General features: G+C 39.4%; 1 protein-coding gene across 2 annotated transcripts in view; it reads right to left on the bottom strand.

The window, feature by feature from the left end:
• Positions 1–14,377, bottom strand: part of RETREG1 (reticulophagy regulator 1) — a 129,558-nt gene continuing 115,181 nt past the window's right edge. For both annotated transcript variants that reach the window (XM_047851420.1, XM_047851428.1), the window contains 6 exons: positions 10,574–10,700; positions 8,086–8,170; positions 6,260–6,397; positions 5,394–5,458; positions 5,020–5,146; positions 1–2,243 (listed from right to left, as the gene is read on the bottom strand). In XM_047851420.1, coding sequence (XP_047707376.1) covers positions 1,744–2,243; positions 5,020–5,146; positions 5,394–5,458; positions 6,260–6,397; positions 8,086–8,170; positions 10,574–10,700 — 1,042 coding nt within the window. In that variant the 3' untranslated portion in view covers positions 1–1,743. The remainder of the gene's footprint in view (positions 2,244–5,019; positions 5,147–5,393; positions 5,459–6,259; positions 6,398–8,085; positions 8,171–10,573; positions 10,701–14,377) is intronic.

Raw genomic sequence — 14,377 nt, 5'->3', positions numbered from 1 at the left:
TTTTATAAATATGTGACTGTATTTTTCTTTGTGTCCAGAAACTTGTATTGAATAGAATTCAGGTCTATTCCTCCCTAACCCACACAGTTCATTGATCTAACACCAGGTTTTCATTTGTACCAAAATGGGCAAGATAATGAAGGCACAGGCTCACTTTGTATCAATAAAGGACATCAAACACAGTCATGAGGCACTGATGACATATAAGCATAGTCAATCACAAAAAGCAAGTGTTCAAAGTCCTCAGTAACTTTTCTCCCTTTAACATTTGGCAAAATTCAGTCTAGATATTTTAATACCTCAGAAAGAAAAAATAAATATGAGATGCTACATTAAAACATAAGATTACCTACAGTCTTTAGAAATATAAGGAAAGGGTAAAACAAAGGGAAGAGACCACAGATTTCCTATATTCTTGGATTATCCTTCCTTTCTGAGGGTCTCAGATGTCTGCATGCGTCTGTAGAAATGCCAGCTGTACCTGAAGACTGAAGGGATTGTTGGTAGTTGGCTGACATGGTCCCTCGACACTATTAAAAGTTTGTATCACAAAAACAAAATTAGCTTGATTTCTGCTAAGTGTTTTGTTAAAAACCTAAGTCAAATTTGGTTATTTAAAGGTGATCTAAAAAAGTTTAAAATAAAGGAAGAATATATTCTAGCTTCCCAATGAGAAACAGGTTACATATTTAGACTTCAATAGCAAATAAATACACCTTAAATCCAAGCAAATTTCTCTCCTTTAGGAGACTCTAAGACAGACTACGAAAACAGGTCTTGTCTCTCTACCGCTGATGACAACGCCACTCATAGAATGTATCAGGAACTAATTTCACAATTTTAAGAGACTTTTTCTATGACATAATATGAAAGATGAGGGTTTAACTTAGGTCTGAGCAGGCAGAACATACCTGCACTTCATAACATCTCTATTACAAATATATGACAGTTGAACAACAAAACACAGCCCAACCTCTGTTTACATCAAAACCACTGTCTATGTGATATATAATTACTTGCTTTCGATGGGTTAATACCACCCATTTGCAAGACCAGAGCTGGTAGTCCATGGAGCATGCCATTTATAGGTAAGCCTAAGTCTATAACTGCAGAAATAACATGGAAATGTATCAGCCTATCCAAAGTAGTTCAATATATTTTTAAAATTTTTTCCTAAGAAATTAATTTTGCTAATATTTCCCAAGTCCTCCACCTGAAGATACCTTGATAATTTTTGGTTTTTCACATCAGAATCTACCAAAATTTTTTTAACTGTTTCCAAGTATCGGTAACAAAGGAGCTGATACCGCATGTATTCATCAACGAATTGTTAATATTTCAGTGAGTTACAATAAAGTTTTTGCATGCCTGAAAAATTAATTGTAAAGGAAAAATAAGGAATACTTGTAGGAGGATCTCAATAAGTTGGTGTTTTGCTTTAAAAACAACCTCTAATATTCATCTCTGATAACACAGCATGTATATATACGTATACAAAGTTCATTTCCATGCTTATTACATAAAAATAACTATAGGAAATATCAGTCTATCAGTATCAGCTGATATAGATCCAATTAATTCACTGCAGAAGGGAAAATAAGAAAAACAATCTGAAGTAATCAGTAAAGCCCACAGTTCAAAAAATTTTTTTTCCTTTTCTTTTTTATCTCTCTCTTTTTTTTGCATTGTTTATAATTTTTTGGTAGTTTTATCTGTGCTGTGTTGAACAAGTTGATTCCCAGACTAATGGCCTCCTCCGAGTAGATTTGAAAGGAAGCCCGAAGCCTTCTTACTTTGCTGTGCTTCTGCTTCTTGGTCTTGTGCAAGTCCCAATTCACTCTCAATTTGATCAAGCTCTGACTGGTCAAGTAGTTCAAAGTCATCACCTTCTTCAGTGTCTGTGTCGTCTCCTGGGCTGGGGGCAGCCTGAGAGAGTGCTTGCTTCGCGGCGCCCTCTAACTGCTCTTTGATGGCAGCTGTCACTGCAGCTGTGATGGCGTCCCCGGCCAGGTTGCGCATCAAGTGAAAGGTTTGGTCACTGCTCAGCGGAAGGGTGAGGCCAGCAGCGGACTGCCTCTCTTTGCTTGCTCTGGGACCGCTGTCCAGCTGCTCCTTTTTTCTCCTGAGCTCAGTGGGCAAGCCAAGGCTGAATTCATCTTCATCGTTTGTTCCCATGCCATTTTCTACAGATGGAAAATCGGAAAGGTCTCGAGAGAAAACTTCTTCGCTAGGCCGGTCGAGATCTGTGGAATGTGTAACAGAAGTTCATGCTTAAGCACCGTGATGAATCTGAAATGAAAGAACTGTCTAAAAGATAATCTGCTGTCCATCCCGCACTCTAGGCAAACCTGACCATCTCTCTACAAGTGCACAAATTCCACATGTCCCCCCTACATCCTTAGTTTTCCTCTTAAGTACAAAACAGTGTATGTAATGACTTGATGTTAGTTTTTATTTAAATTCCAACGAAGTAACATACAGTGTATTAGTTTCAGGTGTGCAATATAGCGATTCAACACTTACATATAACACCCAGTGCTCATCACAAGTGCCCTCCTTAATCCCCATCACCTATTTAACCCATGCCCCTACCCACCTTCCTCTGGTAACCATAAGTTTGTTCTCTATTTTTTCATTTGAGAGAAAGAAAGAGAGAGAGAGAGGGAGAGGGAGAGGGAGAGGGAGAGGGAGAGGGAGAGGGAGAGGGAGAGGGAGAGGGAGAGAGAGGGAGAGAAGAGAGGGAGGGAGGGGGAGAGGGAGAGAGGGAGGGAGGGAGGGAGGGGGGGGGAGAGAGAGAGAGAGAGAGAGAGAGAGAGAGAGAGAGAGAACGAGAACCCAAGCAGGCTCCTTGCTCAACCTGGAGTTGGATGCAGGGCTTGATCCCATGACCCTAGCTAGGATCATGACCCTAGCCAAAATCAAGAGTTGGATGCTCAACCAACTGAACCACCCAGGCGCCCCTGTTCTGTATTTTCAGAGTCTGTTTTTTGGCTCCCTCTTCTTTCCTCCCTTTGCTCATTTGTTTCTTAAATTCCACATATGTGTGAAATCATATGGTATTTGTCTTTCTCTGACTTATTTTGCTTAGCACAATACTCTCCAGCTCCGTGCACGTTGTTGCAAATGGCAAGATTTCATTCTTTCTAATGGCTGGGTAATATTCCATTGTATACATGTACTGAAGTTTTAAATGTTCATCATAAACAAAAATTTCATCCTGCCCCAGGGAGGGTATTAGCTTTAAGCTAATGTGGATATGTATGCTGTATGATCACAAAGTAAAAACAATATATTTCAACTGGAGGTTTTCATGGATTCTGGTACAGCAGATGGTGAGTATTATCCTGGCCCAGCATTTTCATCCGTGAAGATCTATCTCAGCATCTGTAACCGATGTTTGTTTAAAGCAATGAATCAAAAGAAAGTATCGCTCCTTCTATTCCATGTTCAACCTAAGAGCTTACGGAAACATTTCGCTTTCCATAAATATAGCTGAAAGTGACCATATCCTGTCTACCAAACTCGTGTCCTGAATATATATCAGATCACTTAAGATCTGGGACATTTGAAAGCAATGTCAGGTTAGTAGGCAGACAGCGATTTTATTGTTTTTCACTTTCCATAGAAAATCTTTCAGTGTAACAGTTAACTCTTTACAATAGTAACTTGAAGTCTTCAATGTAATTAAAGCCTTCTTTGTGGGGGGCATGACTGCTGCCCCTTTTGTTGTGTAAGTCTGAGACAGAATGCTTAAGAACAACGGGTTTGTTATCCTCATCTTGATATGTAGGGCTTGTACAGCGTGAGTGTTCCTTTTCTTTTTTTTTTTTTTTCAGTAGACCCTAAACCCAAAGTGGGCCTTAAACTCATGACCACGAGTTGCATGCTCTACCAACTAAGCCAGCCAGGCACCCCGTGAGTGTTCTGATACACTTGAAAGTTGAGGAAATTGAGGTCCACAGAAATCATGTCACCTGTTCAAGGTCACACAGTTAGTTAATGACCAAGGCAAGACTACGCTTGGGTGTCCCAATCTCCAAGCCTGTCTTTTCTCAAACACTGTATGGCCTCCCTCCTCCTCTAGAAAAAGAAAGTACGTTCTTGCCTGTAAAAACACATATAGAACAATTCATAATCTTCCAGTGTAATCTCATATATTCAATATATGGTTAAAATGACCTGAAATAATCCAAGGAGACTAGCAAAAATTAACTTACTGTACAAGACTGTCTCTCTGTTTTAAACTTATTTATCCTAATTAAAAAAAAAAAAAAAAAGAACTAACTTTGAAGAAAACCATGAGAAACCACGGAGTCAGCTTCGGATTTGGGGAACTTGTCCTCCATACTTTAATCCTCTTTGATGGGGACCAGCCCTGAATACACAGGATGAAAGTGTCTCTTCCCCTCCTTCCACTGTCGCCATACACAATGCCACCAGACACTTCACAAGTTCATTGTTTTCACTGTCGGTTGTTTATTTGTTTTGAAAATAAAGGCAGATTTGGATACTGACTGGCTTGGATTTTTTTCTCTATACTTTTAAAAAAGGAATAGCTTTTGAGGTACGATTCACAGATCATAAAGTGTACACATTTCAAGCGTACAATTCAGTGGTTTTTAATATATTCACAAAGTGGGGCAACCATCCCCACTATCTAATGCCAGAACATTTACTTCGTGATGAAAAACCCACACTAATTACCAGTCACCTTTCCTCCTTCCCCCAGCCCCGGCAGCCACTAATCTACTTTCTGTCCACATGGATTTGTCCATCCTGGACATTTCCTATAGATGGACTGACACAATACGTGGACTTGTGCATCTGGCTTCTTTCACTTAGCATAATGTTTGCAAAGCCCATCCATCTTGTGGCATGTGTCACTGCTTTGTTTTCATAGCCAAGTGACACTCCATCGTGTAGATATGCCGGATTTTGTTTATCCACTCAGCAGTTGACAGAGGTAAATATTTTTGCATGTGCTAATAATAATAAGGGCACGCAGAAATGTGAGCATACCATCAGAAGTGTCTGTCTGTGGAGTGTATCCTTCTGAAAGGTTGAAGGTCCCATTGTCAGTCCAGGAGACCTCAGATACGTCCGTGTCAGACACAGACAACTCTTTAGCAGCAACCGTGAGGCTAATCTGTGTTAAGATAAATAGCAGTGGCACATTTTAAACTTCGGACAGAAATCTTTTTCAAAACTCCATATGAACACCAAAAAATGTCAGAATAATAAAAACCAGATGAGTAATTTTCCTTTTGAAACTGTTCAGTCATCTTAGAGGAATGAGAGACGTCTATTAGGAAAATCATTCAGCTTGAGGCCATGTAAGTAAACTTAACAGTCAAACCACCCAGGAACAAACTGAAAACTAAACAAAACAATACCTTAGGACAAAGAGCTGAAAGGTCTAATTCACTGTCCTCTTTGTGACTTTTTTCTTTATCTGCTTCTGTTGAGAGAAAATTTAGAGGCTTTCAGTTTCCTAGACAGTACATTTCATTCATTATACAGTGGTATCCTGACCCCGCATTCCTCACGGTCTCCAATGCTCCCATATAATCAAATGTGTGCACACGATGTATTTGCAAAAGTCTGATTTCCAAGGGAAATGGTCCATAGAGTGGTTCTCGTAGTGTGGTCCCTGAACCAGCAGCATCAGCATCGCTGATCTGATGGAACTTTTTAGAAATGCATATTCTCAGGCTCTGCCCTACACCAACTGAATCTGAAACTCTGGGGTGGGGCCCAGAAATCCAAGCTTTAATAATCCCTCCAGGTGATTCTGATGCTTGCTAGAGTTTGAGAATCTATAAAGTCATAGGCCAAGTTCAGTAGTGAATAATGATTACATTCATTTTTCCTCTGTTTTCTTTTCCTCCCCTTGTTCTCTCAATCCCCTTACACTGCTCCCACGCTCTCAGCCCTAGTGTTGTTTTTTTTTTATTTGCAATAGTCCACACCAAAATAAAATAACTTACACGAAAGAAATCATAAATAGCAAATACAGGATTATTGAATCCTTTTCTCCTTCCCCTGACAATTTGGATCAAAAAGTCAATTTCTTGTATGTTCGAGAAAAAAATAAAAGCCTAAATAGGCAAAAGCTGTATTACTGTGGGGGATTAGCTTCTGTAATAATATGCAATAAAAGGCTAAAAGCGCCTTGAAATGTATTAAAATTGATTTCATAATAAATAGCCAGCTGATGTCTGATTCCATGCACGGTATCTAAAATTCAAATTTTACCTACCAGATCTCTTACGTTTCTTCTGATTAATATATTCTCCAATTCCAAAATCTAGTTTCAGCAGAACTGACTTGATTTTGCTGTATATTTTTTGTCCAATATCATTACACTTAAACAGTGGACACAAAAATGCACACAATACTGAAACATAAGAGGGAAGAGAACGTAGGTAAGATGGCCTTCCTTTCAAAAGGCTACATCTTAGTATTTCACAAAAATATTTCAGTTTCCTTACTGACAAATGCAAGTGTTTTACTTCGAGAGATGCTTCTGTGAAGTAAGCTCATCATTTGTATTCTTCCTCCCACAATGAAAACATTTTCTCCTGTGCGCGTGTGCACGTGTGTGCATACCCACACTATGCTTAAAGTCATTGTTTTCAAAGACTTGGCTATCATATCAACTTCCTCCTTTCAATTCTTTCAGCCTCAACAATTACACAAAGCTTACATGCTTTCTTGACAACAGTCCTGGATTAAAATCTCCATTCTACTTATTTGTTAAATAAGCCATTTCACTATAGGAAAGTTATTATCTATTAGCCTCTCATCAGTAATATTGGGATAGTAACATCTGTTAGGTCTTTGTGAAGAATAAATGAGGCCAATGCGAACCATCTGAATAATGCCTTGCCCATATCAGACTCTCCTTCCCCGGCTCTTTGTTCCTTTACTTCCTAAACAAGGCAGATCAAGGGCTGATATGTACATGAGTTCCACATGGGAGAATGGATGTAAGCTTGGATCAGCTGCCATGGGTGTTATGCACCAGGAATACAAAAACAAACGAAGATGGACACCGTGAATGTATTGTATTCCCTGGTGTTTATTTCTTTGTTGTTGTTAGAAAATATGCCCATTTACCTTTTAAATAGGAGTTGCAAACTCCAATATCACTAGAAGCCAAGGAAGTATATGTACATTTTAAAAGCCGGTGTAAGAAAAATTGGGAAATATGAGGGTTAGTTAAATGGAGAGTGCCTGTCCCATCTCAAGGTGGCAGCACCAGATCATATTTTCCAAGCCAAGCTGGAAATCTATACTTTTTTACAGCATTTTGGAGTTGTATTTGACATACAATAAATTGTACATATTTAAAGTATACAGTCGGACACATTTTGCCATACGCATACAACTAAGAAACCATCACCACAATGAAGAGAGTGAACATATCCATCACCCCCTGAAGTTTCCTCATCTTCCTATTCATTAATCCTTCCCCTGCCTTTCCCTCCCTCCTCCTCCCTGGGCAACCCTCTGTGTGCTTTGCCGCTGAAGATTAGTTTGAGTTATGCATAAATGGAATCATACAGTAAATGTTCTTTTTTACCTGACTTTTTCCCACTCGATCTAATTATTTTGAGATTTAGCCAGACTGTGGCATACATCAACGTATTAGTGCTGAGTGGTCACTGAATGGCTATGCCACAGGTTGTTTACCCATGCCTCTATGGGTGGACGTAAGGACTGTGTTCTGTTTTTGGCTACTACAAATACAGGTGCTGTGAACATGTGCATACGAGTCTTTGCATAAATGTATACTTTCATTTCTCCTGGGTAAATACCTGGCCGTGGAATAGCTGGATCACGTACAGTTTTTAAGAAATTGCCAGACTGTTACCCAAACTGGCTGTGCCATTGTACCTACCCCCTACCAGTACAGGTCTCTAGGAAAAGGAAAAACCTTTTACAGCAGGAACTTAAAGAAGGATCCATGTGCTTTATAATTAAAAACTCATCCCTCCTCTTCCAAACTATGGAAGGTCCTGCTGACCATTAAATGATACCATATGCATCACATAAATCAGCCGAATGTTCTACTATACTTACACAGTAGATAGCTGAGTATAACCCCAGGAATGTAACTTCCCAAGACCGTAAAAAATGTGCACACACTGCAGACCAGGAGACAAAACTAGAAATGATAGAAACAACATGTGACAGTTATACAGAACTCCCAGACCTTTTAGAGGACAGGATACACACCCAATTAGTTATCTATATGCGATCTGTCCCGTTACGGCAAACGTTGTTCAAATCGTGTTCTTTTGTACTCGGGTCTGACAAATGACTGCTGTGTTCAACCAGCCTCAGTCCACTTTAACACTTAGTAACCATCATTTTGAGGTTCTAGAAGCTCGTTTCTGGCACCGAGAACATCTCCCATTAATCATCCCTGTGGCTCTCTTCCTGCCAGATGCAAGAGAACTGAAGAGTAGTATGTCCCCAGAAACTTTTTTTTTACTCGGGATCAGTCACTGAAAATAATGCAGACTGGCAAATAAACTTGCAAGTTCAAACTACTTCTATAAGCTCATCAAAATTCATAAACACAGCAAAATATTACAGAAATTAGAGGCACTTACATAAATATAATTTGCACAGCTGATAAGCAGCTGGGATGAATCCACTGGCCATTACTATCCTCCTTCCTAACCATATCCATCCCTCAGATTGACCCCATTTCTAGGTTACTTAGAAACCAGCTGGGAATGAAATGAAATTCCCTAAGTGAAATGTGCTTCATTTCCTTCTCTCTGTCAGTTAGGACCAACAAAATCTTGGTTGTTTTAACGAATTTAAACATCATGATAAAAATGCTCCTATAAAGCCCTTCACAGGTTTTCCTCATCCTACTCTTAAAAATAAACTATCTTTCTTCGTTTGATTCATCTTTAAGTTACGGCATTAAACTGGGAAGCAAAATTAAGGGAATTTCAAAAAGCCATATAAGGAAAGGATACATAACTCCGATCAGTAACTGATTGACACTGAGAGGGTCTAAAATTCAGATTAACTTTGATTTTCCATTCTTTGGCATTGGGTTAATAAATTCACTAGTCAAAAGAACAGAGGCGCTTACGCAACAAAATTAGGAGCTGTTTCTGAAGCAGCAAGGCCGTTGAAGAATACGGAATTCTCATAGCAAAATGGAAGAGGAAAGACCATAAAAGTTGAAAGAATAAGTCTATGAAAGCATGACCGTATCCAGAATTCAGTTTCAGAAAGAGATTTCATACTATCCACTAGATTTGTAACATCATCATGTTAAGCCAACTGACTTAAGAGCACATTAGGACAATCCAACACACAAATTTTACGTTCAGAATCTTCCAAAAATGTGTTTAATCATGTCAGTGATTTTGATGATTTGATGATCAATAATCATCAAAAATGCAACTCTCCCTCGCCACCACATGAGTATCTATTCTAAGAATTACCTTCAGTGATTAAAAAAAAATCCATGCATATACAACATTGCCATTTTAATATGCTCAAAATATGTCTAAACATAATTCTATTACTCAATACTACTGAAGTTAAGAGATTGCCCATACATGGTACAACCAGAGGGATTTTTAGGCTGTACCAACATTCCTAGGCTCTTCCTTCCAACTACAGGCAGAGGTTCAAGGAACTTGAACACAGACATAGAAGCGAAAGGTTCTGTTGATGGTTCTGCCCTTAAACCCATGCTCTCACCATCACAGCTGAAGCCACCTCGACACATCCAAGTACTCCAAAGGTGTGCACCACATAATCCCTTCCAAACCACTTTCAAACCTTCTCCCCAGGGGTTTGCATCATAATTGGAAAAACACTCATTCCATTTACATCATCCCTATAAGTGTCTTTGCCAGAGGTTTTCTTTCTTAAATAAGTCTTAAACCAAGAATCTCTACTTTTTAGACTAAAAGGGAGACTCAGTTATCTCCAAAAGCATCCTCAAAGGACTATCTGTTCACTTCATCTCCTTCTGACTTCAGCACTGGCCTACATAATATAAACTGACATTTTTTATTGAATTGTAACTGACATGCAATATTATATGAGTTTCAGGTGTACAACACAGTGGTGAGTTTCATCACTGGAAGCTGGTACTTCTTAATCCCGTTCACCTATTTTGCCCATCGCCCTGCCCTCTTCTCTCTGGCAACCACCAATGTGTTCTCTGTAATTGTATGTATTTTTTTTTAATGTGTCTGCTTTTAAACTGAAATTCCTCATAAGATATTTTTTTCTCCTCGGTCTGGCCCATAAGACCAATCATCACTCATTTTTGTTAATGAGTTAGATAAATATGCATAAAATAGAAAACTAACACAATTTCAATATATAAAGTTGAGGATTTTCTAGGGCTAACACACTAACATTTCTGAACCTTGCTAATGTCAGCTTCATGGCATGTGTTCCTAGCATATTATATCCAGGATTGGAGAACCCTTACAAGCTGGTACGTTAGGTTAATTCATTCATTTCCAATGTATTGCACATTTTAAAGCACACACAGTTAATTCTCCTGTACTGAAAGACTTGCCTTGCCGGGGCTCTGCTGTTTAAAAAGAGACATTTCTTGAAGAAATAAGCTGAAATTCATCCATGATTCTGCAATACAGTGGCTCAGCCTCGGTCTTTCATCCGGTTTGGAATTGATAACTTCCCAGCTAAAGAGAGAAAAGGAAAATGAGTTTTAGCCGAACTTCTGATGATCCATTCAGCATTGCTTGTTTCAGCAAATATTTCTGGAGCACCTACTATTGGCCACGCTCTCTGGAAACGACCTGCGAATTCAGAGGTGAACCAGCCAGATACCTGCCGGATGAAGCTGATGCCCTGAGAGAAGAGATACAGGCTGAACAACTAACTACACGATTATCCCATTACAATGAAGGGATCGCTGAGGGAGAGGTATAGGGTGGGGGCTTTGGGACATCTCTGAAGTCACTTCTGTGCTAACATCTGGATTAGTAGTAGTTTATGCCGAGGGCTCGGAAGAGTTCCAAACAGCACAGTGTACGACATACGAAGAGACCTGGAGCCAGAAGGAGATAGTGACATCATCCCACAGGGCCCCGCGTGTGGCCCCGCAGAGTCGGCCAGAAGAATAACGCTGCCTGAAGCTGGGAAGGTGAGATAGGACCTCATCATACTGTCCCTTGAGGGACTTGTTAGGAACGTTTTGAACCTTAAGGATAGGGAAGCCACATTGCTTTTAGAGAAACTTTGGCATCCGTCTTCTGACCATCATCATCGTCATCAACAGTGCCTTTTCAATATATATTCTAGTTGGTCAATTCAACAGAGTCTCAAAGTACCTTGTCTTTTTCTACTGTAACTTCTCCCAATCGTCATGGTAGAATGTGTTGGCTGTGACGCCTGTGTCAGGCATGTGCTGTGTGTCCCTGCCCTCGTTTTCCGGCAGGGACCTCAATAAGTTAACACCAGTAACAATCCCCCCAGGAGGAAGGCATGCAGACACAGGGCATTCCCTCAAATACTATGACATCGAGTTCAAATCCCACTCTTGCAAAACTAACTCATCACGAAAATACACCAGTTCAAACAATCTATCGAGGGCCCCCAAATTCATTCATTTAATGGATAATCATTAGTACCTACCCTGTGGAATCTGCTGCCGTAGAGCTAAGGCTATGGCAATAAATGAATGTTTCTTGTTAGTGAACTATCATCCGAGCTATGACTGCAAGGGAGTCAGGGTGAGAGGATCTCTGGATTCAAATCCAGTAGTCCTAAGACAAATCAAAACTACCCTGGCCCTTAGATGTTCAACTCCCCAGAGACTGTGTACATGTAGGTTCTATTTCTTTTCAATATACCTTGAACACTAAGACAATCTGTAGATTAGATAATTAAATTTCCTTTTTTAATACAAATTTTAAGTTATAGTTAAAGAAATGCATTAAAAAAGAAAAAAAAATTCCTTTTCCTTCCTCTTTATTCCATCAGAGTCAACTAATGCTCTTCCAGAGAGTCACTGAGCTATCATCAGTTCTCCAGGCAGACACTATTCCACGAGGCAGACACTTGCCAAATGATTTCCTGCCTATCATTAGAAACGAACTTTCGAGGACGTTTAGCTGTTAGGGAGAGAGTGGTTTATGTATTCGTGAACTCTACCCTTCTCTTGAACCACCATTGAGCAAGACTGTTTTCATTGGTGACCAAATCTAGCACTAGGCTTGCCTACCTCATGAATGATTCCAGACCTATTAAAGGAAACACTAAGTGTACGGAAGCCACTATCTGTAACAGAATTTTGCCAATACGCCCGTTTGATGGGAAAAGATTTTATACAGGAGTGCAAAAACCTGCAAGTGGCAAAAGAAATAAGATTATTAAGGGGCGCCTGGGTGGCTCAGTCAGTTGAGCGTCCGACTTCAGCTCGGGTCACGATCTCACGGTTCGTGAGTTCAAGCCCCGCGTCAGGCTCTGGGCTGATGGCTCAGAGCCTGGAGCCTGCTTCCGATTCTGTGTCTCCCTCTCTCTCTGCCCCTCCCCCGTTGTTCATGCTCTGTCTCTCTGTGTCTCAAAAATAAATAAACATTAAAAAAAAATTAAGGGGCACCTGGGTGGCGCAGTCGGTTAAGCGTCCGACTTCAGCCAGGTCACGATCTCGCGGTCTGTGAGTTCGAGCCCCGCGTCAGGCTCTGGGCTGATGGCTCAGAGCCTGGAGCCTGTTTCCGATTCTGTGTCTCCCTCTCTCTCTGCCCCTCCCCCGTTCATGCTCTGTCTCTCTCTGTCCCAAAAATAAATAAAAAATGTTGAAAAAAAAATTAAAAAAAAAATTTAAAAAAAAAGATTATTAAACTGTGGCCTCCTTTCTGAGAACAATCTATTGCAAATCGGCTAGGCTAGCCTAGGCCACGCTCTGTTTTGCTGGGGCCATACAGTTGACAGAAATAAAGACTTTCATTTCTGTTCCCCGCGCATATTTAGTATTTAAAGATTTGGTTGAGCAGTTTGGCAAATATAATTCTAACAAAAATGAATGAAAAACTTACAATGAAACGGTTTATCATTCTCTTAATGATTCAAATGGAATGAATGAACATTTCATATTTTGAATCAAACTCAAAATATATTTTTGTATTTATATAGGATAATGAACAGATAAAGTGAGTTGTGCTCAAGCAATGAAAGGTAAAATAGCCTGGAAATGAATGAACTCTGTTTATATATGAACCTCAGCATCATAATGTTGAGAAGACAATCGCAGAATAACATACGATATTATTTCATTTATATAAAGCTCAAAATCGTTCTAGCTAAAACATTATTTAGGCAAGGAAATGATTTAAAAAAAAAAAAAGATTCAGGAAAGTGGTTACCTAAGGCATGGGATGTGTGGGGTATGTAGGGAATGTGACCAGCAGGACACATGGGAGCTTCTTGGTATTGGTCATGTTCTATTTCTTAACTTAGATGAAGGTTACATGCAAACTTGACTTACTACTGTCCTTTAAGCTACACACACACACACACACACACACACACACACACACACACAGATGTATACATACATGGCCTTTACTTGAAAATTTGTTGATACTTAAATGTATAATCATGCTTTTTATTTAATGAATAACATTCTAATGAGTATATCTCACTTCACATTCCATAGTCAAAATAAAAATGTTACTTAAGTTTTTGCCTGAGTTTATTTGTGAAGCAATATTTCTGCTAGCGAAAGCCATAAAAAATAGTTTTTGAGTAAGTTGTACTTTATAGATGCTGAAACCCTGTTCTAATACTGCCTTTAGGATTCATATCTCAGAAGTGACATGACATTTCTATACAGTTTTCACTATTCTAGTAAGTAAATATCCTAAAATTGGAAAGTATCCTAGTCTAATACTAAATTAACTAAAATAAACTAAATTATCTCTATAGAAATAATGTTATGGTGAAGTCTTCATACAGTTTAAGGTGCTTAATACATATCACAATGACTTAACTGAAAATTTTGTCTTACATTTAAGGATCTTACCTATTTTCCTAGTGGGATTCAGGTGGATATGAATAAAACTCAGTATCCATTCATCCATTACCTTATTCATTTCTTCAATTAAAAGTTATCGAGTTCCCCCTTGGTCTTACATTATACTCAGTGTGTTTGCTATTCTAAACCAACACAAACTGAGTACCCGTAGCCCTGTCCCTCTCTGTGTCTACTTGGTGAGAAGGAGAAAAAAAAAAAAAAAGAATATTCAACTTGCAAATATTTTCCATAGCCATACAAGGACACTTTTATTAAACTGCCTCCCCTAGGGGCGCCTGGGTGGCGCAGTCGGTTGGGCGTCCGACTTCAGCCAGGTCACGA

Source organism: Prionailurus viverrinus, chromosome A1, assembly GCF_022837055.1.
Source record: "Prionailurus viverrinus isolate Anna chromosome A1, UM_Priviv_1.0, whole genome shotgun sequence".
Lineage (NCBI taxonomy): Eukaryota > Metazoa > Chordata > Mammalia > Carnivora > Felidae > Prionailurus > Prionailurus viverrinus.
This window is presented reverse-complemented; position numbering and strand designations above follow the sequence as displayed.